Raw genomic sequence first — 24,685 nt, 5'->3', positions numbered from 1 at the left:
GTGAGGGACAGTTGTGAGCTGGCATGTTGAGAGGGGCTTTTAGAGATGAAACTCCAGCACAAACAGAGGCTTGAGCCAGCTGGGAGGGAGGGAGGTTGGGAGAGAGATTGTTGGCTCATAAAGGTCAGACTGTACCTGAAGAAACCTTGGTCTGTCTCAGGTAGCCAGACCTTTCTCTGAACTGAGACGGCGCTTGAAAACACTTCTGGAGAAAAAAGTTGTTGCTTGCACCCACATTGTGTAAATCTGCCCTTAAATCTGCCACAGTTTCATGAATCCTTGATTGCAATACCTAATTGTTAACCTCTGGAACCCTCGACTTTTGAGACCAGACATAAAAAACAACAAAGCACAAGCTCCAACAACCATGTTAGAAATGTAAAAACCAAGTGATAAAACCCTCAATATTAGCCCCTTCAAATGAACTTAAACTGATTGATAGAAAATACCACTTTATATACAGTATGTGTCAGTTTTGGAATGGGTGGCTAGTCATGAACTAAAATCATTGTATTTGGTACAAATAATTTCCTAAATTATAGACCTCAGCTGAATCTGACAATGAATGATGTGGCTGTTGAGCAAGTTGAGGAAACTAAACTTCTCGGTGTCACCTTAAGACTGTAAATTGTCATGGTCAAGGCTTATTGATGTAATTGTTGTATCGATGGGGAGCATTTTGTCTGTAATAAAGAGATGCTCGGCATTTTTAACACCACAGTCAACCAAACAGTCTCTAGTTGTATCTAATTTGATCTAATCTTGACTATTTCCCAGTGATATGGTCAAGTGCTGCAAAGAAGGAGCTAGAGCAGCACGTCTTGCATTTCAATGTACACCGAGGGCGAATGTCAACAGTATGCATGTCAGTCTCTCTTGGCTCAAAGTAGAGGAGAGATTGACTGCATCAATTCTTGTTTTTGTGAGAAATATGAATGTGTTGAAAATACCAAATTGTCTGTGTAATGAACTTACATATAGCTCATACAAACATACTTACCCCACCAGACATGCCACCAGGGGTCTCTTCACAGTCCCCAGGTCCAGAACACATTCAAGGAAATGTACAGTATTATGTCGAGCCATGATTGCATGGAACTCCCATCTTATATAGCGCAAACCTGGTTTCAAAAAACGAATAAAGTAACATCTCACAGCACCACGCCTCTCCCCATGCGACCTCATTTTTGTGTGTATGTACTGACATTGATGTGTAACTGGTAGATGCACACACACACACACACACACACACACACACACACACACACACACACACACACACACACACACACACACACACACTCTAAAACACATTCTATGCACACCCACACATTATTATTCTTTAGTTATATTGCTTATTTTCTTTGTGTGTCATTTGTGTGTTTTTGGTTGTATTATTTTTTTTTAATATACATGTAAATATATAGATCTGTAATGTCTATGTTAATGTTTTTTTTAAATATATGTAAATTGTAACGTCTTTATGTCCATGACGGTTTTTGTTATGTATTGGACCCCAGGAAGACGAGCTGTCACCATTGGCGTCGGCTAATGGGGATCCTGATCAAATAAAATACAAAATAAAAAAAGTGTAAGGAAGCAAGATTAAGTGCCCCTGTTTGTGTGTGGTTAGTCGTTGAATCTCCTCCCCTTGGTGAACATGTCGTTAAGCATGTCTTTTGATGTCTGCTACAGAACATGAGCTGAATAAGCCACAGAGAAGTCTGTGTCAGAAATGGAACCCTGCTCCTTATATAATGAACTGCTTTTAACCGGAGCCCGTTGGGCCCTGGTTCAAAATAATGTGCCATATTGGGAATGGGGTTCAATTTGGGATGCGTAGGCCTGCTATAGCTCCAGCCTGTTCTCCCAATGTCTCTGGTAGTTGGCAACATGGTAGTTCTTATAAATTAGCAAAATGTTAAAAAAAGATTATTAACAGATCTCAAAATAATTTACTGTATGGTAAACACACAGTTAGCAATCTAAAGCAGTATAGTATGTTCCCGAAAGGGAGAGTTCGACCTTTAGAAAATTAGATTGCTTATGTGTTGGAGTTGATTGTGATTTACATTATTTACTAACTCCAAACTTGAATTTTATTTAGTTTACTGTGCTTTTAATGTTCTGTATTTACTTTTTATCTATGTATCAGTGTTGGTTACAGTATCTTGTGTTTAAATGCCCACACCAGTAGAAATCCACTTTTTCAAGCTGAAAGATGATGGCCAAAGCTTACCCATGATGTTGCACAACAGTCATCACTTTAGTCAAAGTATGATTATATATGGGCTTGAAGTGACAAATCCGAACTTCGTGCAAATCCATGTGAATGCGGTGTCTTTTCCTATGGTATGACATACACATATTTTCAGCCTGCGTTTCGTTTCAGGGCTAGGTTTTATTTCAATGTCACCACCCACCAGCATGGCATTGTTTATTCATCAGAAACAGCTCTTCCTCTTTGTGACTGAGATGAGCCAAACAGCCTTGTGTCCACTTTTTACCTGAAAATTATCATAATTCATTGGATCATTTGTCAATTTTCACGTATTTCCCCCCGTTGCCCCAAGATGAATGGTTTTGTCCACATAAGTTTTGCTTCACTTCACACACCACTGCTTTGATTGGGGTAACGTTAGCTGGCAACCACAAGTGTCTATCCAGATAATGAAAAGGCACCCGCAAAAAAAAAATGTAAGGAACTTATAGTTAGTTACATGTCATTTGCGGCATGCATGATCACTAGAAAAGTCATTGTAGCCTATCATTTCACTTCTCCTGTGAGAACCATGAGCATGGGCTGGCTTGGAAGCCAGCAACCTACAAAGGTTGCACCATGTCCATTACGATGTAGAAAAACACATATCAGCTATCTTTATATAGTTATCCATATTACCTTCTTTTATTCGTTCTAACTATTTCTATGTCAGAGATAACAATAGATTGCCACATCAAAGATAGGCCAGTGGTTTCCATCTGTGGCGAAGTTTTCCCTAAATCAATGCTTATGACAAATCCAGCTGACTAATCTTTTGAATACGGTGTAAAAGAAAACCAGCAAAAACATATCTTTAGCTAGCTAGATAAGGTTAGCAAGATAATTAGCTAGCTAGATAGCTAGCTACGGTTAACATGCCTGCTAGCTACACTGACAACTATCAGTGCCCTATTTGTTGATGTTAACTCCACGTGGAAATTCCCAATCCTTGAATATATATATAAATAACCTTTGTCATTCGTTGGAGATGGAACCTAAACATGCATTTCATGTCTAGGACAGGAAATTGAAATAGTGGCGGACAGGAAATTGAAATAGTGGCGGCAACTTCCTCCTTGAAAGTCGCAAAACCAAAGGGATTCATAAAACGTTAGCATTAAACGTTCTGTACACTCATGTTGCAGTAGTTACAAATCAGTTGAGCGGCCATCACCTCCTTTTAAATGACGCAACAACAACAAAAAATGCTCTACAACCAATAACAACATAACAACAAGCATGTGTCACGTAAACAACATTAAGCTACACCAGTGTTTTTCTCTGAGCATAGAGGGAGGGAGGCGGAGAGGGGAACAGATGGACGGCTTTCATTTTGTGATTATGAATCTAGTGGGTTATTTAGTCATGTTTCCGGGAATAAACAATGCTGTGATTAGGATTCACCAGACGCCCTGTGTTTGACGAAAACGGCTTTTAATAATTATCTTGGCACAATTAGAGTCACTGGGCCCTTCTGATTGCCATGGCTCCTCCAGGCAGGCTGCACTCCTCATGTTCCCTCTCTTTTTTCAATGTCTCTACTAGTCTATTTATAGTATATATTTTTTCTTGGAATCACAACAATAAGGCGAAGACTTTGTGGTACCTGCATGTAGAGTTGCAAAAAACCTGGGATTTTGCAACCCTACGCCCCCCTTTTTTCCTGTTCTCCCCTGAAATGGATTAGGAATCACAACACTTTCTTCCCTTCCTTTGTGCAATAGATGTTGGGCATTATTAGAGATACAAATGGCAATACACACATTTTCAAGTGCATTAATTGTTCATAAAAGGAATGAAATGCATAGAAATAAAATAAATTGAATAGGAGTCCCCATTCAAGTCAATGATAAGTCTGTTCTATTCATTCTATTTATATTTAATCCTACCCAATAGTCAAAATCCAGTTAGATAACCTTTGAAAAACTGGGCCCTGATGTGATTCCAACTTCCAAGCCTGTAGAATTGATATAGCCAACAACATTTTTCTGGAAGCAAAACTGTAAGACCCTGTGATATACAGTGCATTCGGAAAGTATTCAGACCCTTGACTTTTCCCACATTTTGTTACATTACAGCCTTACTCTTTTTTTTTAAATGATCATCAATCTACACACAATACCCCATAATGAAAAAGAGGGGGGGGGGGGGATGTTTTTATTAAAAATAAAAAACAGAAATACCTTCTTTACATAAGTATTCAGACCCTTTGCTATGAGACTCAAAATTGAGCTGAGGTGCATTCTGTTTCCATTGATTCCATTGATCCTCCTTGAGATGCACATGACAGTGCATGTCAGAGCAAAAACCAAGCCATGAGGTCAAAGGAATTGTCCGTAGAGCTCCGAGACAAGATTGTGTCGAGGCACAGATCTGGGGAAAGGTACCAAAACATTTCTGCAGCATTGAAAGTCCCCAGGAACACAGTGGCCTCCATCATTCTTAAATCGAAGACGTTTAGAACCACCAAGACTCTTCCTAGAGCTAGCTGCCCGGCCAAACTGAGCAATCGGGGAAGAAGGACCTTGGTCAGGGAGGTGACCAAGAACCCAATGGTCTCTTTGACAGTGCTCCAGAGTTCCTCTGTGGAGATGGGACAACCATCCAGAAGGACAACCATCTCTGCAGCACTCCACCAATCAGGCCTTTATGGTAGAGTGGCCAGACGGAAGCCACTCCTCTGTAAAAGGCACATGACAGCCTCTTGGAGTTTGCCTAAAGGCACCTAAAGGACTCAGACCATGAGAAACAAGATTCTCTGGTCTGATGAAACCAAGATTGAACTCTATGGCCTGAATGCCAAGCGTCACGTCTGGAGGAAACCTGGCACCATCTCTACGATGAAGCATGGTGGTGGCAGCATCATGCTGTGGAGATGTTTTTCAGCGGCAGGGACTGGGAGACTAGTCAGAATGAGAGGGAAAGATTAATGGAGGGAAGCACAGCGAGATCATTGAGGAAATTTGGAGAAACTCTCCAAATACAAGTGTGTCAAGCTTGTAGCTTCATACACAAGAAGACTTGAGGCTGTAATCGCTGCCAACGGTGCTTCAACAAAGCACGGAGGTTTGGCAAAGGAACACAGATCCTCAAAAAGTTATACAGCCGCACCATCGAGAGCTTCCTGACCGGTTGCATCACCGCCTGGTATGGCAACTGCTCGGCATCCGACCGTAAGGCGCCACAGATGGTAGTGCGTACAGCCCAGTTCATCCTGCCATCCAGGACCTATATTATAATTAGGCTGTGTCAGAGGAAAGCCCAAAAAACACGCCAGTCATCCAAGTCATAGACTGTTCTCTCTGCTACCGAATGGCAAGCGGTACCGGAGTGCCAAGTCTAGATCCAAAAGGCTGCTTAACAGCTTCTACCCCAAGCCATAACACTGCTGAACAATTAATCACCCAGACTATTTGCATTGACACTCCCCCCCAGCTGTTTATTATCTATGCATAATTACTTTACCCCTACCTACATGTACAAATTACCTCGACTAACCTGTGCCCCCACACATTGAATCGGTACCCCCTGTATAGAGCCTCATTATTGTTATTTTATTGTGTTACTTTTTCTTTTCTTTTTTACCTTAGTTTGAAAATATTTTCTTAACTGCATTGTTGGTTAAGCGCTTCTAATTAAGCATTTCACGGAATTCGGCGCATGTGACAAATACAATTTGATTTGAGTAAAAAGGTCTGAATGCTTATGTAAATGTGATATTTCAATTTGAATTTTTAATACATTTGTAAAAATGTCTAAAAACCTGTTTTTGCTTTGGGGTATTATGGGGGTATAATATTTAATTATGGGGTATTGTGTGTACATTGATGGGGGGGGGGGATTCATCCCTTTTAGAATAAGGCTGTAACTTAACAAAATGTGGAAAAAGTCAAGGGGTCTGAAAACTTTCCAAATGCACTACAAAAGCGATCCAGGAGAAGGAAGAGGATGCGTTACAAATGGGCCCCTATTCCCTATATATTTAAGGAGTAGGTTACCCTTCAGGACGCCCATCCATAGTGCTGTTTGAACCAAATCACAAAATAAGAGGATTTCTTATTCAGACAAGAGTCATGCTGCAGAGGGCAATCATCCTGAACCCTGTCCAGACGCAGACTGGGGTGAGGTGCCTGAAAATGTCATAAAGTACCACTACAGTTAATGAGACGTCAGAGTCCAAACGCATGTAGAGGGCCAGGCAGGCAGCCCTGGTGCGTCTCTTACAGGGCTAATAACAATGGATCCTCAAAAGATTCACAGAATCAAAAAGGAAGCGGCCATGTCTCAAAAGAGGGCCAAATGTGAATGTCCTCACACCTTGGTATTTTTCTTTGAAAAGTGAGTTGGTGTGGATGGTAGGTGTCCCATTAATAGGAGCTGTAGAGCTGCTGTAAAATGGGTGATGATTAGGTTACCTCTGACCATATTAACATTGACTTCCGCTCTGCAAGCACACACTCCCATCTAAGCAAACTAAAGAAAAAAGGAATGACATACTGGTGATGAATGTAAAGCTAGAACGTGCACTCGCTACATATTCAAATGAAAATAACATATTATATTCCAATTGCAGGGTAGGCTAATCACGTATATGTCTTTTTGTTTATCATTTATTCTGTTCAATTGTCAGTGACCATGTGCAATCATGACACTGACTATAACTGGGTCAAATACAAAACTGAGCAAAGATCAGTGTCGAGGTGCGACACTTTACCCTACTCCACAATGCAAGCAACAAAATTGTCATGGTTAGTGTTGATGTTCAATCATGTTACCATCTCTCGACTGGAGTGTCAAATAATAGATTGTATAGTGTTATGCGTTTCTATATCTGTTTCTACCTCTAGAAATAGAATTACAGTAAAGGGCGTAGCCCATCAGACCACAACAATTTGACTGTACCCTCATGGATACACTCAGTAATTATATTTCTATGTTTCTACTTTTCTCCCAGGTGAAGTACGGCCATTTTGCCTTTGTGTGGGATGTGGCAGTGCTGGAGTATGTGGGCATCAACGATGAGGACTGCTCCTTCTACACTGTGGGGAACAAGGCACCAGACCGGGGATACGGCATCGCCCTGCAGCACGGCAGTCCATACAGGGACATCTTCTCCCAGAGGTACGTTGAACATTTAAGGCTTTATTATAAGTGCTAATATATGCTTAGAACAAGTAATATAATACATGCTATTTATTCAACAGGTTTATCCAAAGCGACTTACAGTAATGCATGCATATTCTTTTTTTGTATGGGTGGCCCCAGAGGGAATCGAACCAACAAACCATGCTATAAACAGTGCCATGCTCTACCGACTGAGCCACACAGAGCTGCAAAAAGTGTTAATACAGTACACTATTCAGTGTACAAGCAGCAGTGTGCAATCATACAGGCTACCCTAACTACAAGATTGCCTCATCTACAGTGTGAGAAGGATTTAGTCGTTTCTCTTTTTGAAGTCAACCGCTGTAATGGCCTTTCATTGAAATGTCACCTTCTGTTCAGTGGACTGGAGTTTGTCCAAGTTATTTTGTGAAAGGACATTTGTGAAAGGACATCAAATGTTGTGATGGAATTATAGGTGGTTGATAGTTTGACAAAGTACAGCAAGACAAAATGCTAAATCACTTGTCCATTAGAAATCACCTTAAAGATGACTGACAAGGGCATGTAGTAAAGCTCAATCATTATGACATGCTCAAGTGCCCCGTGCACCTGTAATGATGTGCTACTGCACTTGTTTTGATTTCTTTACACACTAAGAGAGGATCCTTCATGCCATCAAGAGGCAGATGCAAGCTGAATTTGTATTTAAAATGAACAAGTGTATATGTGTGTGTGTGTGTGTGTGCGTGCGTGGACGTCTGGTGCTCCTGTTTGTGCGTGTGTGTGAATGAGCCCCAGCGTGTGATTCAGTATTTCTTTTTATTCTATTTATTATTTTTATTCTATTTGCACCTCTTTGTCTTCTGATGCACACAACTGCAGAATATTGCCACTAATGGTGGTTGTGAAAGTAAACAAGTTATTAATTGACAGTCCTATTTAATTCCGTGTCATTATTTCCAGGACTTTGTCAGGCTCTTGGGGAGCGCTTTCCAAGCTCGTTTTAAAATAAAGCAGTTTATTAAAAGTGTTCCCTATGGTTCCCAAACAATGCAAGGGAAATTACTGAGACAAAATTGTTTTGGAAACATGACTTCTTCTGACTTTTTGGATTACACAAGTCAATGAAGCACAACAATGAAATGATGGAGAAATTGTATTTGTCTCCCAGCAGTGGAGAGACAAATACACTCTCCATGGTGTTCCCCGCTATCATCACAGAGTTGGAGAGTAACTGATTACATGTAGTCTGTAACTGTAATCCATTACGCCACCAGCTAAAACAAACATACAGTCAATAATACAGTAGAAAAATAAGTCTATATACAATGTGAGAGGTAAAGGTTAAAAAGGCCATGGTGGCGAAGTAAATACAATAGAGCAAGTTAAAAAGGCCATGGTGGCGAAGTAAATACAATAGAGCAAGTTAAAAAGGCCATGGTGGAGAAGTAAATACAATAGAGCAAGTTAAAAAGGCCATGGTGGCGAAGTAAATACAATAGAGCAAGTTAAAAAGGCCATGGTGGCGAAGTAAATACAATAGAGCAAGTTAAAAAGGCCATGGTGGCGAAGTAAATACAATAGAGCAAGTTAAAAAGGCCATGGTGGCGAAGTAAATACAATAGAGCAAGTTAAAAAGGCCATGGTGGCGAAGTAAATACAATAGAGCAAGTTAAAAAGGCCATGGTGGCGAAGTAAATACAATAGAGCAAGTTAAAAAGGCCATGGTGGCGAAGTAAATACAATAGAGCAAGTTAAAAAGGCCATGGTGGCGAAGTAAATACAATAGAGCAAGTTAAAAAGGCCATGGTGGCGAAGTAAATACAATAGAGCAAGTTAAAAAGGCCATGGTGGCGAAGTAAATACAATAGAGCAAGTTAAAAAGGCCATGGTGGCGAAGTAAATACAATAGAGCAAGTTAAAAAGGCCATGGTGGCGAAGTAAATACAATAGAGCAAGTTAAAAAGAAAACATGTTTAAAGAAAAAATACATTTAAAAAAGTCAACACTGGAATGGTAGATTTCCAGTGGAAGAATGTGCAAAGTAAAGATAGAAATAATGGGGGTGCAAAGGAGCAAAATAAATAAATAAATACAGTAGGGGGAGAGGTAGTTGTTTGGGCTAAATTATAGATGGGCTATGTACAGGTGCAGTAATCTGTGAGCTGCTCTGATGACACACCAAATGTGTTTAATGGATCCGTTATGTCTTCTAATGCCACTTAAGTGGAAAGTCATCTAAAAGTAAGTCATACAAGATTTGGGTAATCCTAAAATTACGTTACTGATTAGGGATATACTGATCATCAGTATTTATTATCAAACTGTGCCAACATTCCCTCAACTATTGCTATTCGAAGGCATGGAATAGCTTGGGGTTGATATTGCGTTTGAATAAAAAACACGGATATCTCCAAGGGTTTTGTTGGCCTTGTCAATCAGAATTTCATGTCCTGAAAGACAATGGAGACAAAACATTGCCAAGCTATCAATAGTCAGTCAAATAGCCAGTGATTTTGTGTGTAATTAGAGTGGGAGCCTGTGCAAGTGCACAGGGTATTGTTTTGGTCTCCAGTCTACTCACAAAATATTTCACCGTTTACAGTTCCCAGTGTATTAAGATTAAAAAGAATTGATCTGCTTTAACAATGTGGAAAGAGAGAGAGTGTATGTGTGTTCATGTGTAGGTGTGGGGCACTACTCTGACAGTGAGGGTTCTATCCACTTCCCCTAATAGCACCTTGCTCTCCGCTGTCCTTCTTGAGAAGGTGGGGGTGGTGGTGTCGTTGATAGAGTACTGCCATTACATTACTCATCACAAATACAACTTGTTGTTCACTTTGATAGAATCAAACAACCCAGAAGAAACAGTTCCCAGAGAGAAGTCATGTTTGCCACTTACCGGAGAGAGTGTGAGTCACTGTGCCACCATACATTGATGTGTATATATAGTGTGCTGGTAATGATGTGTGGTACCCAGACTGAGTTGATCATCCAGATATAGTGTAGACAAAGTCAGAATGCTGCAGTTTTCAGGAATTCGATGAAAACTACTGATTTCAGGTGAGAACCCTATGAGCCTTGCACTTAAATAGCAGCAGCATGCACACACAGCCACACAATCATACATACAGTGCATTCGGAAAGTATTCAGACCCCTTGACTTTTTCCAATTTTTGTTACATTATAGCCTTGTTCTAAAATGTATTAATTCAATTTTTTCCTCATCATTCTACACACAATACCCCATAATGATGAAACAAAACAGGTTTTTAGAATTTTTTGCTAATTTATCAACGTTTTAAAACTGAAATATGACATTTACATAAGTATTCACACCCTTTACTCAGTACTTTGTTGAAGCACCTTTGGCAATGATTACAGCATCAAGTCTTCTTAGGTATTACACTACAAGCTTGGCACACCTGTATTTTGGGAGTTTCTCCCATTCTTCTCTGCAGATCCTCTCAAGCTCTGTCAGGTTGGATGGAGAGCGTCGCTGTACAGCTATTTTCAGGTCTCTCCCGAGATGTTAGATCGGTTTCAAGTCTGGGCTCTGGTTGGGCCACTCAAGGACATTCAGAGACTTGTCCCGAAGCCACTCCTGCGTTGTCGTGGCTGTGTGCTTAGGGTCGTTGTCATGTTGGAAGGTGAATCTTTGCCCCAGTCTGAGGTCCTAAACACTCTGGAGCAGGTTTTCATCAAGGATCTCTGTGTACTTTACTCTGTTCATCTTTGTCTCGATCCTGACTAGTCTCCCAGTCCCTGCCGCTGAAAAACATCCCCACAGCATGATGCTGCCACCACCATACTTCACTGTAGGGATGGTGCCAGGTTTCGTCCAGACATGACGCTTGGTATTCAGGCTAAAGAGTTAAATCTTGGTTTCATCAGACCAGAGAATCTTGCTTCTCATGGTCTGACAGTCCTTTAGGTGCCTTTTGGCAAACTCCAAGCGGGCTGTCATGTGCCTTTTACAGAGGAGTGGCTTCCGTCTGGCCGCTCTACCATAAAGGCCTGATTTGTGGAGTGCTGCAGAGATGGTTGTCCTTCTGGAAGGTTCTCCCATCTCCACAGAGGTACTTCTTCCATTTAAGAATGATGGAGGCCACTGTGTTCTTGGGAACTTTCAATGCTACAGAAATGTTTTGGTACCTTTCCCCAGATCTGTGCCTCGGCACAATCCTGTCTCGGAGTTCTACAGACAATTCCTTCGAGCACATGGTTTGGTTCACTGTCAACTGTGGGACCTTTTTATATAGACCGGTGTGTGCCTTTCCAAATCATGTCCAATCAATTGAATTTACCACAGGTGGATTCCAATCCATTTTTAGAAACATCTCAAGGAGGATCAATGGAAACAGGATGCACCTGAGCTCAATTTCGAGTCTCATAGCAAAGGGTCTGAATACTTACATAAATAAGGTATTTCTGTTTTTGCAAAAATGTCTAAAAACCTGTTTTTGCTTTGTCATTATGGGGTAGTGTGTGTAGATTGCTGAGGATAAAAAATGTAAAATCCATTTTAGAATAAGGCTGTAACGTAACAAAATGTGTAAAAAGCAAAAGGGTCTGAACAATACAGGTATCGACCATATTCCTCTTTTTTTCAATGTTTGCCTAAAATGACATAAAACCCAAATCTAACTGCCTGGAGCTCAGGACGTGACACAAGGATATCCATATTCTTGATACCATTTGAAAGGAAATACTTTGAAGTTTGTGGAAATGTGAAATTAATAGAATATAACACATTAGATCTGGTAAAAGATAATACAAACAAAAAAACATGCTTTTTTAAATTTATTTTTCTGTTCCATCATCTTTGAAATGCAAGAGAAACAGCAGGGGTTCAACCTTTAGAGCCCTGTTCCTATATTTGAATATAAAAATAGATTTTATCTAACAGAACTATGCTACATTTTATCTCTGGGGACCCTCAGGATGACAAATCAGAGCAAGATTACTCAATGTAAGTACATTATTTACCTTCAGAGGTGAATGTAATCGAACCAGTTGCCGTGATAAAAGTTTTTGTTGTTGTTATGCACTCTCCTCAAACATTTTCATGATATTTTTTTCATTGTAATAGCTACTGTAAATTGGACAGTGCAGTGGAGTGGAGGGACAACGATCCCTCCGGTGGAGGGACACCGATTCCGTAGAGGTTAAATTGCCTAAAAGAGATGGGAATGCTTTGCCAGGAAACTATTACTTGAATTGTATTGTGTTTCTGGAATCAGTGTTGGTGGAGCCCTCCCAAAGTGGTGAGGATATTGACCCTAGTAATGGCATTTAGCCACCAATGGCACAGCGAGTGACAGTGTTCTTCTTAGATCTTGAGGGTCCATGGCGCTCTGTGCATGTTCGCGTCTTTCGGGGTCGATTTCCAGTTTGTGGAAATTACTTGATTTTGTGGAGGCTCCACTGTGGCAGCGGTGAGAATGAGATCGACACCTGACATTGTCAACCTCTCGTCATCTGGAACAACGACAGAACTGTCACTTACAGTCCCCGTCCATCAACATTAGACAAACTCACGCCCCCTGAAACTCTCATTAAAACCCATAAGTGGGATTTAATGAATGTGTAGTTGACATTTCTGCTATCTTATCAGAGATTCCCTCAGTTGTTTGCTTCGTCCCCATAAATGGGTCGCTACACTGTCAAAATACATTTGCAAGTACGGTTTGTGACCTAAGATGGCTTCTATGTTATATAGGGATTTGTTCAAAGTTCTAGAAATCATATTCTTGTAGCTGACTGAGATTTGATCAGCTAGATACAAATATATTGCAAATGTAGTGGAGATATGTATTCATCACCAAACATGCTATGCAGTTAGGTAGTAAGCCATTTGCTTTCTGTTCGTAATCTTAATTTGTACTATTTCTTATTGTTCTTGCGTTTGGGGGGCAGGTAGCCTAGTGGTTAGTGTGTTGGGCCACCAACCAAAAGGTTGCTTGAACAAAACCCCAAGCTGACAAGGTAAGAATCTGTTGTTCTGCTCCTGAACCAAACAGTCAACCCACTGTTCCTAGGCCCTCATTGTAAATAAGATGTTTTTCTTAACTGACTTGACTAGTTAAACAAAGGTAAAAATGTAACTGTTGAGAAGGAACCTGCATGTACGCATTTCATTGGACTAGGTACACCGTATACCATGCTTATCCCGTACATACAGCTACTAAAACCTGAATCTCTCTGGACTCTTTTCCCCCTCTCATACCGCTTTGTGTGATTCGATTGTTGTAGTGGCCTAATTGTACCACTAATTATGATGATTTGTGACTGTGAATCTGGAATGGGCATGAGTGGCATTGTGAAGACAAGCTCTTTGGAGGTAGCAGTCAGACAGTGAGAACACGGTTTGGCTGGCTGTGTGGGATTAGTACCATGGCCGTCACGCCTCCCTTGTCCTAAGGAGTTGCTACTCAGAGTTCACTTTCTGCAAGGAGCTCATTTTAGAACAGTTTCTCTCCTTTTTTGACATTGTGTAACCATGTTGTCAGAAATTCCCCCAGATGGAACATACTGGAACGTTCCCTGTTTTTGCTATTTCTTTGTCAGATTGAATTGTTTCTTCTAAAGTTTGGATGCAGTGGAATAAGGTTGCACCCTCTTGCATAGGTTATAACTAGAGATAAGATAAGAGCAGAATACGATAAGATAATGAATTTATTATCCACATGGGGACATTTTGTGTGCGGCTCTGTGCATACATTAAACACATGCTTATCAAGCGTAGACAAAAGACAATAAACAATTATTACAAACAATAAATACAACCAGTGAGGGTAGACAAAGTGCAGTTCATGTGGGAATCCTAATTATTCTGAACACAATACACATTTGTACACTATCGACTACAGCAGTGTTTCTCAACTCCAGTCCTTGAGTACCCCAACGGTACACACTTTTTGTAGTCTTGGACAAGCACACTTGCCAACTAATTATCAAGCCCTCGATGAGTTGAATCAGGTGTGTTTTGTCCACCCACAACAGCACAAACATTTGTGCTGTTGGGGGTACTCGAGGAGTTGGGAAACATTGGACTACAGTATCAACTCAAGGCCTGCCTGCTGGACCTACTCGTGTTTGTCATTTAGAAGCCTTATTGCCTCTGGGATAAACAATTGTTTGGATCTATTATTTTTATGCCTTGGTGTCAAGTATTGTCAACCGGAGGGGAGTAGCTCAAAATCCTGATATTGAAGATGTCTGGGGCCCTAGAGTACCTTAATTTAATTTTTATTTTTTTATTTAACCTTTATTTAACTAGGCAAGTCAGTTAAGAACAAATTCTTATTTTTAATGACGGCCTAGGAACAGTGGGTTAACTGCCTTTTCAGGGGCAGAACGACAGATTTGTACCTTGTCAGCTCGGGGGTTTGAACTTGCAACCTTCCGGTTACTAGTCCAACGCTCTTAACCACTAGGCTACCCTGCCGCCCCACATTACATGTGTGAAATTAGATCATTTTCCTGGAATGAGAGCTTGGCCTAACAACACGGAACTCCTCGGCAACACTGTGATGTCATGAAGTGATGTCATGAAGTGTGTGTGCGCGCGCGTGTGTGTGCATGTGTTGTCACCAGAGAGCATGAGTAAGAGTGATCAGCCCTTTTACAATCGGTTATGGACTAGAGCTAGGTCACTATTCAGAGTTCTCTACAGCCCAGGTCATGCAGAGCCTGAAAGATGAAAATACCAACCAACCTACTGCGCATACACACAGGCACACATTTTATAACTAACCCCAAGTGACACATTGGTGAACCCCTGATCCAGTCACTAGAATGACACGGTGGTTGAGAGGGACAAGGCTGTTCTTATTGTGTACAGGCCCAGATCAGCCATCCAATCACTTTGGAGGTGACATTTCTCTAGCCCCAGTTGGAGCTCATCTGTCTATGGATACGAACCTGAGACACAATTCTGGTTTAAAGACTCTGGACCCCAGATTTATCACGGTGTGTGTGTGTGTGTGTGTGTGTGTGTGTGTGTGTGTGTGTGTGTGTGTGTGTGTGTGTGTGTGTGTGTGTGTGTGTGTGTGTGTGTGTGTGTGTGTGTGTGTGTGTGTGTGTGTGTGTGTGTGTGTGTGCATCTCAGATGTTATAATTTGTTTGCATCACCGTGGAATTTCTGCTTTTCCTTTTTTCTTGTCTTCTCTTTAGTCCTATAAAGTACGGTAGTTTGTCTGCCTCTGTCAAAACCATCTAATAACGTATGATCATTTCTGCAGCAGCTGGTTGCCTTGGAAACAGCTCCAGTAGTCCACACTAATCGCCATGCAGAGCCCAGGAGGCAGAGAGGCTGGTTGATACAGCAGCCAGGTTACCCGTCAATATTGGACGTCTATCCAGGTCTGAGGACATCGGGAGATGACGTGGAAACGACCACTAGGGGCAACAGTGTTACCTTCAAGTATGTTTCGATTTTGCTAGGGTGTTGTGGACAGGGATGGGTGTAAGCATCTGCCTCTGATTCCAAGTTCGAATCCATCGATAGAAAGTAGTTTTTTATAATTTGGTTTTAAGCCTATCCCAAACCTTTGGTACATCTTCGAAATTTGACATTTGAGAAACATGGATGGACGTCTAATTCTGACGTGAGACTGTACAGAACTTCCCACCTACCTCCAGTGATAGAAACATGTCAATAGACTGCATACATTACATGTGTGAAATTAGATCATTTTCCTGGAATGAGAGCTTGGCCTAACAACACGGAACTCCTCGGCAACACTGTGATGTCATGAAGTGATGTCATGAAGTGTGTGTGCGCGCGCGTGTGTGTTCATGTGTTGTCACCAGAGAGCATGAGTAAGAGTGATCAGCCCTTTTACAATCGGTTATGGACTAGAGCTAGGTCACTATTCAGAGTTCTCTACAGCCCAGGTCATGCAGAGCCTGAAAGATGAAAATACCAACCAACCTACTGCGCATACACACAGGCACACATTTTATAACTAACCCCAAGTGACACATTGGTGAACCCCTGATCCAGTCACTAGAATGACACGGTGGTTGAGAGGGACAAGGCTGTTCTTATTGTGTACAGGCCCAGATCAGCCATCCAATCACTTTGGAGGTGACATTTCTCTAGCCCCAGTTGGAGCTCATCTGTTGGGACGATACCTCCTGTCACCACTGCACAGGGCCAGGGGGAACGCAAGCCCTCCATTGCTCCGTTCCCGCTCCATCACTCCATCTTACCGTGCGGTGACATATACAGTATAATTGGGGTGAGGAGGGGGCGCTTCTTTTGTATTGCCTGTGTGGCTCATGGTAGCTAATGGAAACACATAGTGGAAAAATAACTTGTATTCTATTTGGAAGTCACAGTGTGCTGTGAGTACACCAGATGCATAGGAGACAGATCTTAATAGTAGTTGCAATAGAATAAAAAAATGTTTTTATGTAAATAGAAACATGTCTTATTCTGTATATACTACATGAGGTGAACATAGGGTGGCAGTTAAGAGTGTTGGGCCAGTAACCGAAAGGTCATTGGTTCGAGTCCCCTAGCCGACTAGGTGAAAAATCTGTCAATGTGCTCTTGAGCAAGGCGCTTAACCCTAGTCGGTCTGGATAAGAGTGTGTGCTAAATTACTAAAATGTAAATGAACAACTTGATGTGATATGTCTGTTTTGGAGCAAAACATGGCAATAAAAGAGCAACATTTCCACAGAGATAAAACATACAGAAAAATGTTATCATATTACTCCACTTAGTGCATGAAAGCAGTGATAAACGACTAAGCTCTTAGGGTAGCTTTCCACATTGACCAATCTTCTTTGGCCACGATCTCAAGTATTTTGTTTACTCTAAAGTATAATCACTTTTTTTCCAGTTCTTTTCTTTTAAGCTACTAAAATGCATCTATTGTTGGGTTAAAGAGCAAAACACACATTTCTGTGCACTGTAAGGGAAATAGAGGACAATGAAGTAGTCTGAAATATTGAAAAGCAAGCAAAAACCCATACTGGAAAATCTGAGCACTTGGATGACTTCCGAGATTGATGTAATTGAATATGTTTGACGGAATTGCTGTCTGCATTTTGATAACCGAGGTATCTCCCTCATTCCATTCCATTAGATTGAGTGCAATCCCTCTTTCCATTGTTTTCCTTTTCGGACCTGTCTTTGTCGGCGGCATAACAACTACAGTATCAATCGTCAAAGCTCAAATCTCAGACCGACTTTGATTAATCAAGATGACATTTCTTCCAATATCAAATCAAAAATCAAATCAAATTTTATTTGTCACATGAGCCGAATACAACAAGTGTAGAGCTTACTTATGCTTACTTACAAGCCCTTAACAAACAATGCTGTTTTAAGAAAAATACCGAAAAACATAAGAAATAAAGTAACAAGTGATTAAAGAGCAGCAGTAAAATAACAATAGCGAGGCAATATACAGGGGGTACGGGTACAGAGTCAATGTGCGCGGGGGTCACCGGTTAGTCGAGATAATTGAGGTAATATATACACGTGGGTAGAGTTATTAAAGTGACTTATGCATAGATAATAACAGAGAGTAGCAGCAGCATAAAAGAGGGGGGCAATGCAAGTAGTCTGGGTAGCCAATTGATTAGATGTTCAGGAGTCTTACGGCTTGCGGGTAGAAGCTGTTTAGAAGCCTCTTGGACCTAGACTTGGCGCTCTGGTACCGCTTGCCATGCAGTAGCAGAGAGAACAGTCTATGACTAGAGTGGCTGGAGTCTTTGACATTTTTTTGGGCCTTCCTCTGACACCGCCTGGTATGAGGTCCTGGATGGCAGGAAGCTTGGCATCAGTGGTGTACTGGGTCGTACGCACTACCCTCTGTAGTGCCTTGCGGTCGGAGGCCAAGCAGTTGCCATACCAGGCAGTGATGTAACCAGTCTCGATGGTACAGCTGTAGAACCTTTTGAGGATCTGAGGACCCATGTCAAATCTTTTCAGTCTCCTGAGGGGGAATATGTTTTTGTCATGCCCTCTTCACGACTGTCTTGGTGGGCTTGGACCATGTTAGTTTGTTGGTGATTTGAACACCAAGAAACTTGAAGCTCTCAACCTGCTCCACTACAGCCACGTCGATGAGAATGGGGGAGTGCTCGGCCCTGCTTTTCCTGTAGTCCACAATCATCTCCTTAGTCTTGATCACATTGAGGGAGAGGTTGTTGTCCTAACACCACACGGCCAGGTCTCTGACAACCTCCCTGTAGGCTGTCTTGTCATTGTTGGTGATCAGGAACACCACTGTTGTTTCATCGGCAAACTTAATGATGGTGTTGGAGTAGTGCCAGGCTGTGCAGTCATGAGTGAACGGGGAGTACAGGAGGGGACTGAGCACACACCCCTGGGGGAGGGGGATCAGCGTTGTGGATGTGTTGTCACCTACCCTTACCACCTGGGGGCGTCCCGTCAGTTGCAGAGGGAGGTGTTTAGTCTCAGGGTCCTAGCTTAGTGTTGAGCTTTGAGGGCACTATGGCGATGAATGCTGAGTTGTAGTCAATGAATAGTATTTTCACATAGGTGTTCCTTTTGTTCAGGTGTGAAAGGACAGTGTGGGGTGCAATAGAGATTGCATCATCTGTGGATCTGTTTTGGCGGTATGCAAATTGGAGTAGGTATAGGGTTTCTGGGATAATGTGAGTGCTACGGGTCGGAAGTAATTTAGGCAGGTTACCTTAGTGTTCTTGGGCACAGGGACTATGGTGGTCTGCTTGAAACATGTTGGTATTACAGATTCAGATAGGGAGAGGTTGAAAATGTCATTGAAGATACTTGCCAGTTTGTCAGCGCATGCTCGGAGTACATGTCCTGGTAATCCGTCTGGCCCTGCGGCCTTGTGAATGTTGACCCGCTTAAAGGTCTTACTCACATTGGCTGTGGAGAGCGTGATCACGCAGTCGTCTGGAACAGCTGGTGTTCTCTTGCATGTTTCTGTGTTACTTGCCTCGAAGTTAGCATAGAAGTCATTTAGCTCGTCTGGTAGGCTCGTGTCACTGGGCAGCTCTCGGCTGTGCTTCCCTTTGTAGTACAATAATAGTTTGCAAGCCCTGCCACATCCGACGAGCGTTGGAGCCGGTGTAGTATGATTCGATCTTGTCCTGTATTGACGCTTTGCCTGTTTGATGGGGAATAGCGGGATTTCTTGTAAGCTTCTGAGTTAGAGTCCCGCACCTTGAAAGTGGCAGCTCTACCCTTTAGCTCAGTGCGGATTTTGCCTGTAATCCATGGCTTCTGGTTGAGGTATGTATGTACAGTCACTGTGGGGACGACATCATTGATGCACTTATTGATGAAGCCATCAATGCCATCGGAAGAATCCCGGAACATATTCCAGTCTGTGCTAACAAACAGTCCTGTAGCTTACCATCTGCTTCATTTTATCCGTTTTTTTAATTGACCGAGTCACTGGTGCTTCCTGCTTTAATTTCAGCTTGTAAGCGGGAATCAGGAGGATAGAATTATGGTCAGATTTACCAAATGGAGGGTGAGGGAGAGTTGTACGTGTCTCTGTGTGTGGAGCAAAGGTGGTCTAGAGTTTTTCCCCCCTCTGGTTACACATTTAACATGCTGATAGAAATGAGGTCAAACTGATTTAAGTTTCCCTGCATTAAAGTCCCCGGCCACTATGAGCGCTGCCTCTGGATGAGTGTTTTGCTGTTTTCTTATGGCGGTATACAGGTCATTGAGTGCGGTCTTAGTGCCTGCATTGGTCTGTGATGGTATGTAGACAGCTACGAAAAATACAGATGAAAACTCTCTAGGTAGATAGTATGGTCTACAGCTTATCAAGTCTCTGTTTCTGATTGGACGTTTCACTAGCATCTATTCCTCTTTTTCATTCCATCTGAGCCAACATCTGAGTCATCTGTTATGTGGGCCTTATCTAAATAAGATCCCTTATTCTCCCAACAGTAATCCCAAATCAGACCTTACAGTTCTATGTGCCTTTGTAGCAGAGGTTAAAGAGGTTAAAATAATGTCTATAATATAGAATTATATGTTATTGAAATAAGATATGCTCTCTGCAATTATTCATTTTCTAATTGTGTAAACTACCGTTATACTACATTTGCATTTGAGATACTTTGGCAACATTTTTATTTGTTATACTTTGTAGAGGCACAGTAAAAGATAAGTGTTGTCATTCAAGTCACTCGTGTGTCTTTGTCCGTTTGTGTGTGTGCTGTTAATTTTGTTTCCTGCGATACCGCAAGCCAGACCTCTGAAATATAGTTCTGTAAATTAACAGAAGGCTCCAATCAACCTTTGAGGGTTTTTATTGGATGTCATTGTTAATTTGCTTAGCTGGACAGCATAACGTCATTAGAGAAAAGTAATAACACTCTGCTACAAAACATATTCATATTTCTTATAATTATTTTGACAGGTTAATACAGCTGTCAGTCTGTGGCATCATTATTTGTCCAATATTGCCCTCTAGTGTTTGAGGACCATTCAAACAACTGCAGAGAATCAGGGTGAATCTCATGTATTTTCATGAGTCCTAGTGTCCTCCCTCGCATTGGAGGAGAAGAGTCAAGGTTCCTTCTCTGACCTCCAATGTGTTTTGAGAATGAGGTGAGGAGAGAGGATGCGAGGAATCCAGGAAATACAATTGAGATTCAACCCTCAGATCATCATACAATGTGAATGACATTAGTCATACTCAGTGCTTGCCTTTGAATACAAAAAACCTTCTTTTAGTCTAGCCAGAGTCATAGATATGGCATGGACTCTACAAGGTGTCAAAAGTGTTCCACGGGGATGCTAGCCCATGTTGACTCCAATTCTTCCCACAGTTGTGTCAAATTGGCTGGGTGTCCTTTGGGTGGTGAACCATTCTTGAAACACACGGGAAACTGTTGAGTGTGAAAAACCCAGCAGTGTTGCAGATCTTGACACACTCAAACTGGTGCCCCTGGCACCTACTTCCATACCCTGTTCAAAGTTACTTAAATATTTGGTCTTGCCCATTCACCCTCTGAATGGCACACACACAGTCCATGTCTCAATTGTCTGAAGGTTTAAAAATCCTTCTTTAACCCTGTCTCCTTGCCTTCATCTCCACTGATTGAAGTGGATTTAAGTGACATGAGTAAGGGATCATAGCTTTCACCTGGTCAGTCTATGTCAGTCTATGTTTTGTGACTCTCAGTTTATATGCCTCTGTCTAGACGAAAACAAGGTTGTTGTATTCCTTGCACCACTCTGACAGGGCACTCACCACCCTGTAGGCTGTTTTGTTGCTGTTGGTAATCAGGCCCACCACTGTTGTGTCGTTTGCAAACTTGATGATTGAGTTGGAGACGTGCATGGCCTAGCAGTCATGGGTGAACAGGGAGCACAGGAGGGGGCTGAGCATGCAACCATGTGGGGCTACTGTGTTGAGGATCAGCGTAGCGGAGGTGTGGTTGCCAAACTTCACCACCTGGGGGTGGCCCGTCAGGAAGTCCAGGACCTAGTTGCACAGGGCCGGGTTCAGACCCAGGGCCCCAAGCTTAGTGATGAGCTTGGAGGGCATTATGGTGTTGAAAGCTGAGCTGTAGTCAATGAACATCATTCTTACATAGGTATTCCTCTTGTCCAGATGGAATACGACAGTGTGCAGGGCGATGGCACCATCAGTGGATCTGCTGTATGCAAATTGTAGTGGGTCTAGGGTGTCTGGTAAGGTGGAGGTTAGATGATCCTTAACTAGCCCCTTAAAGTACTTAATGATGACAGAAGTGAGTGCTACGGGGAAATAGTCATTTAGTTCAGTTACCTTTGCTTTCTTGGGTACAGGAACAATGGTGGACATCTTGAAGCAAGTGGGGAAAACAGACTGGGAAAGGGAGAGATGGAATATGTCCGTTAACAGTCCAGCCAGCTGGTCTGCACATGCTCTGAATTACTATGCAATTTAACGTTAGAATGTTGCAAAACGAGTTACCTAAGCAACTTTGACGTGTTATAATCGTCGGTGCCAGGCATATCTCAGAAATGTCTGGCCTCCTGGGCTTTAAACGCACGACAGTGTCTAGGGTTTACAGAGAATGGTGCAATTAACAAAAAACATCCAGTCAGCGGCAGTCCTGTGGGCAAAAACAGCTCGTTGATGAGAATGGTCAAAGTAGAATGTGAAGAATTGTGCAAGCATACAGGCAAATAATTTTTTAAAATTTAACTAGGCAAGTCAGTAAAGAACAAATTCTTATTTACAATGACAGCCTACCGGGGAACAGTGGGTTAACTGCCTTGTTCAAAACAGATTTGGACTTTGTCAGCTCAGGAATTTGATCCAGCAACCATTCAGTTACTGACCCAACACTCTAACCACTAGGCTACCTAGCGGCGCAGTACAGCAATGGTGTGCAGAATGGCATCTTGGAAAAGCACAACTCGTCAGTCCTTGTCATGGATGGGCTTTTGCAGCAGACGACCACACTGGGTTCTACTCCTATCAGCTAAAAACAAGAAGAAGCTGCTCCAGTGGGCACGGGATCACCAACACTGGACAATTGAGGAGTGGAAAAACATTGCCTGGTCGGATGAATCCCGGTTCCTGTTGCGTCATGATGGTAGAGTCAGGATTTGGCATAAGCAGCATGAGTCCATGGCCCCATCCTGCCTGGTGTCAACTGTACCGGGTGGTGGTGGTGTAATGGTGTGGGAAATGTTTTCCTGGCACACGTTAGTTCCCTTGATACCAATTGAGCAGCGTTTGAATGTCAAACCTTGTGTCCCGAAGGGGGGTTCGACCTAGTACTAGATGGGTGTACCTAATAAATATGGCACAGAGTCTAAGCTACTTGAGTGTAACGGATGTGAAACAGCTAGCTTAGTTAGCGGTGGTGCGCGCTAAATAGCATTTCAATCGGTTACGTCACTTGCTCTGAGACCTTGAAGTAGTAGTTCCCCTTGCTCTGCAAGGGCCGCGGCTTTTGTGGAGCGATGGGTAACGATGCTTCAAGGGGTAACTGTTGTTGATGTGTGCAGAGGGTCCCTGGTTCGCGCCCGGGTATGGGCGAGGGGACGGTCTAAAGTTATACTGTTACACCTGGTGTCAACTGTACTGGGTGGTGGTGGTGTAATGGTGTGGGAAATGTTTTCCTGGCACACGTTAGTTCCCTTAATGCCAATTGAGCAGCGTTTGAATGTCAAACCTTGTGTCCCGAAGGGGGGTTCGACCTAGTACTAGATGGGTGTACCTAATAAATATGGCACGGAGTCTAAGCTACTTACCCTTCAGGGCAAGTAGATTATAACCTACATCCTGAAGAAAATGTGATGCAGTCCAATCTGATTTTGCCCTATTCCTGTATACACCTGCAGACAATAACACATCTGTACTCAATTTGTTTGTTTGTGTGTATATCTGTGTGCGCGCATCCGTCTGTCTGTCCGTGCGTGCATGTGCGCGTGTGTGTGCATCTATCTGTGTGTGTGTGTCAGGATCCTGGAGCTGCAGCAGAACGGGGACATGGACATCCTGAAGCTGAAGTGGTGGCCCCGGGACAGCCCGTGTGACCTGTACTCTGCGGTGCACACCAAACACCGCGGCAGCGCCCTGGACATCCACAGCTTTGCCGGCGTGTTCTGCGTGCTGGCGGCAGGTGTGGTGCTCTCCTGTCTCATCGCCATGGTGGAGACCTGGTGGACAAGGAGGAAGGGCTCACGAGTCCCCTCCAAAGAGGTGAGGAGCTGGGGGAGGCCAGGGTGGTTGTTGGGGTCTGTGTCTGGGGGTCTCGGTAACACTTGACTTGAACATTCTTCTTTCCGGATACATGTCATGGTTGTCATGTCTACTGTACATGTTGTCAGTGTCATAATGTAACAGATGTTTGTACGTAGTGAGGAGAGCTGTCGTTAACCTGTTAGTCAAGTGGTCTGTCCATTGCTGTGGTGTCAAAGCTGCCCCTGGCTAGCTGGTTAGGACGGACAATAAACAAACATTTGGCGTTTGATAAGATGAACACAGTGAAATTCCGGCACACTCCAGGGTTTTCCATCTATGACACTGGAACTACATAAGGCGTGGGAACAAACCTCTTTTTAGAAGAGGTTCAATTTAACTGACATCTGTTACTGTGACTGCACATGACATAGAATGCGTCCCAAATGGCATCCTGTTCTCTATATAGTGCACTACTTTTGACAAGGACAACCAGGGTCCATATGACTCTGGTTAAAAGTAGTACACTATATAGGGAATAGGGTGCCATTTGGGATGCACACATGCTGTAGTATATGAGGGGGTTTGGGTAAAATGTCACCAGTTTCAAGTGTATTTGTAAAATTCATAAAACGAAAGGGTCCGGAAGCTCACACAA

The 24,685-nt window shown here is 42.6% G+C and overlaps 1 protein-coding gene across 4 annotated transcripts in view; it reads left to right on the top strand.

The window, feature by feature from the left end:
- LOC109895605 (glutamate receptor ionotropic, delta-2-like) overlaps positions 1-24,685 on the top strand; it is a 521,177-nt gene that overhangs the window by 484,626 nt on the left and 11,866 nt on the right. For all 4 annotated transcript variants that reach the window (XR_004210832.1, XM_020489443.2, XM_031830443.1 and 1 more), the window contains 2 exons: positions 7,215-7,381; positions 23,808-24,048. Coding sequence is in view for 3 of the 4 variants with exons in the window: in XM_020489443.2 (XP_020345032.2) it covers positions 7,215-7,381; positions 23,808-24,048 (408 nt within the window). In the remaining variant the exon portion in view is untranslated. The remainder of the gene's footprint in view (positions 1-7,214; positions 7,382-23,807; positions 24,049-24,685) is intronic.

Source organism: Oncorhynchus kisutch, linkage group LG8 (assembly GCF_002021735.2).
Source record: "Oncorhynchus kisutch isolate 150728-3 linkage group LG8, Okis_V2, whole genome shotgun sequence".
Taxonomy (NCBI): Eukaryota; Metazoa; Chordata; class Actinopteri; order Salmoniformes; family Salmonidae; genus Oncorhynchus; species Oncorhynchus kisutch.
Note: the sequence above shows the minus strand (reverse complement) of the source record. Positions and strands in the feature narration are given on the sequence as shown.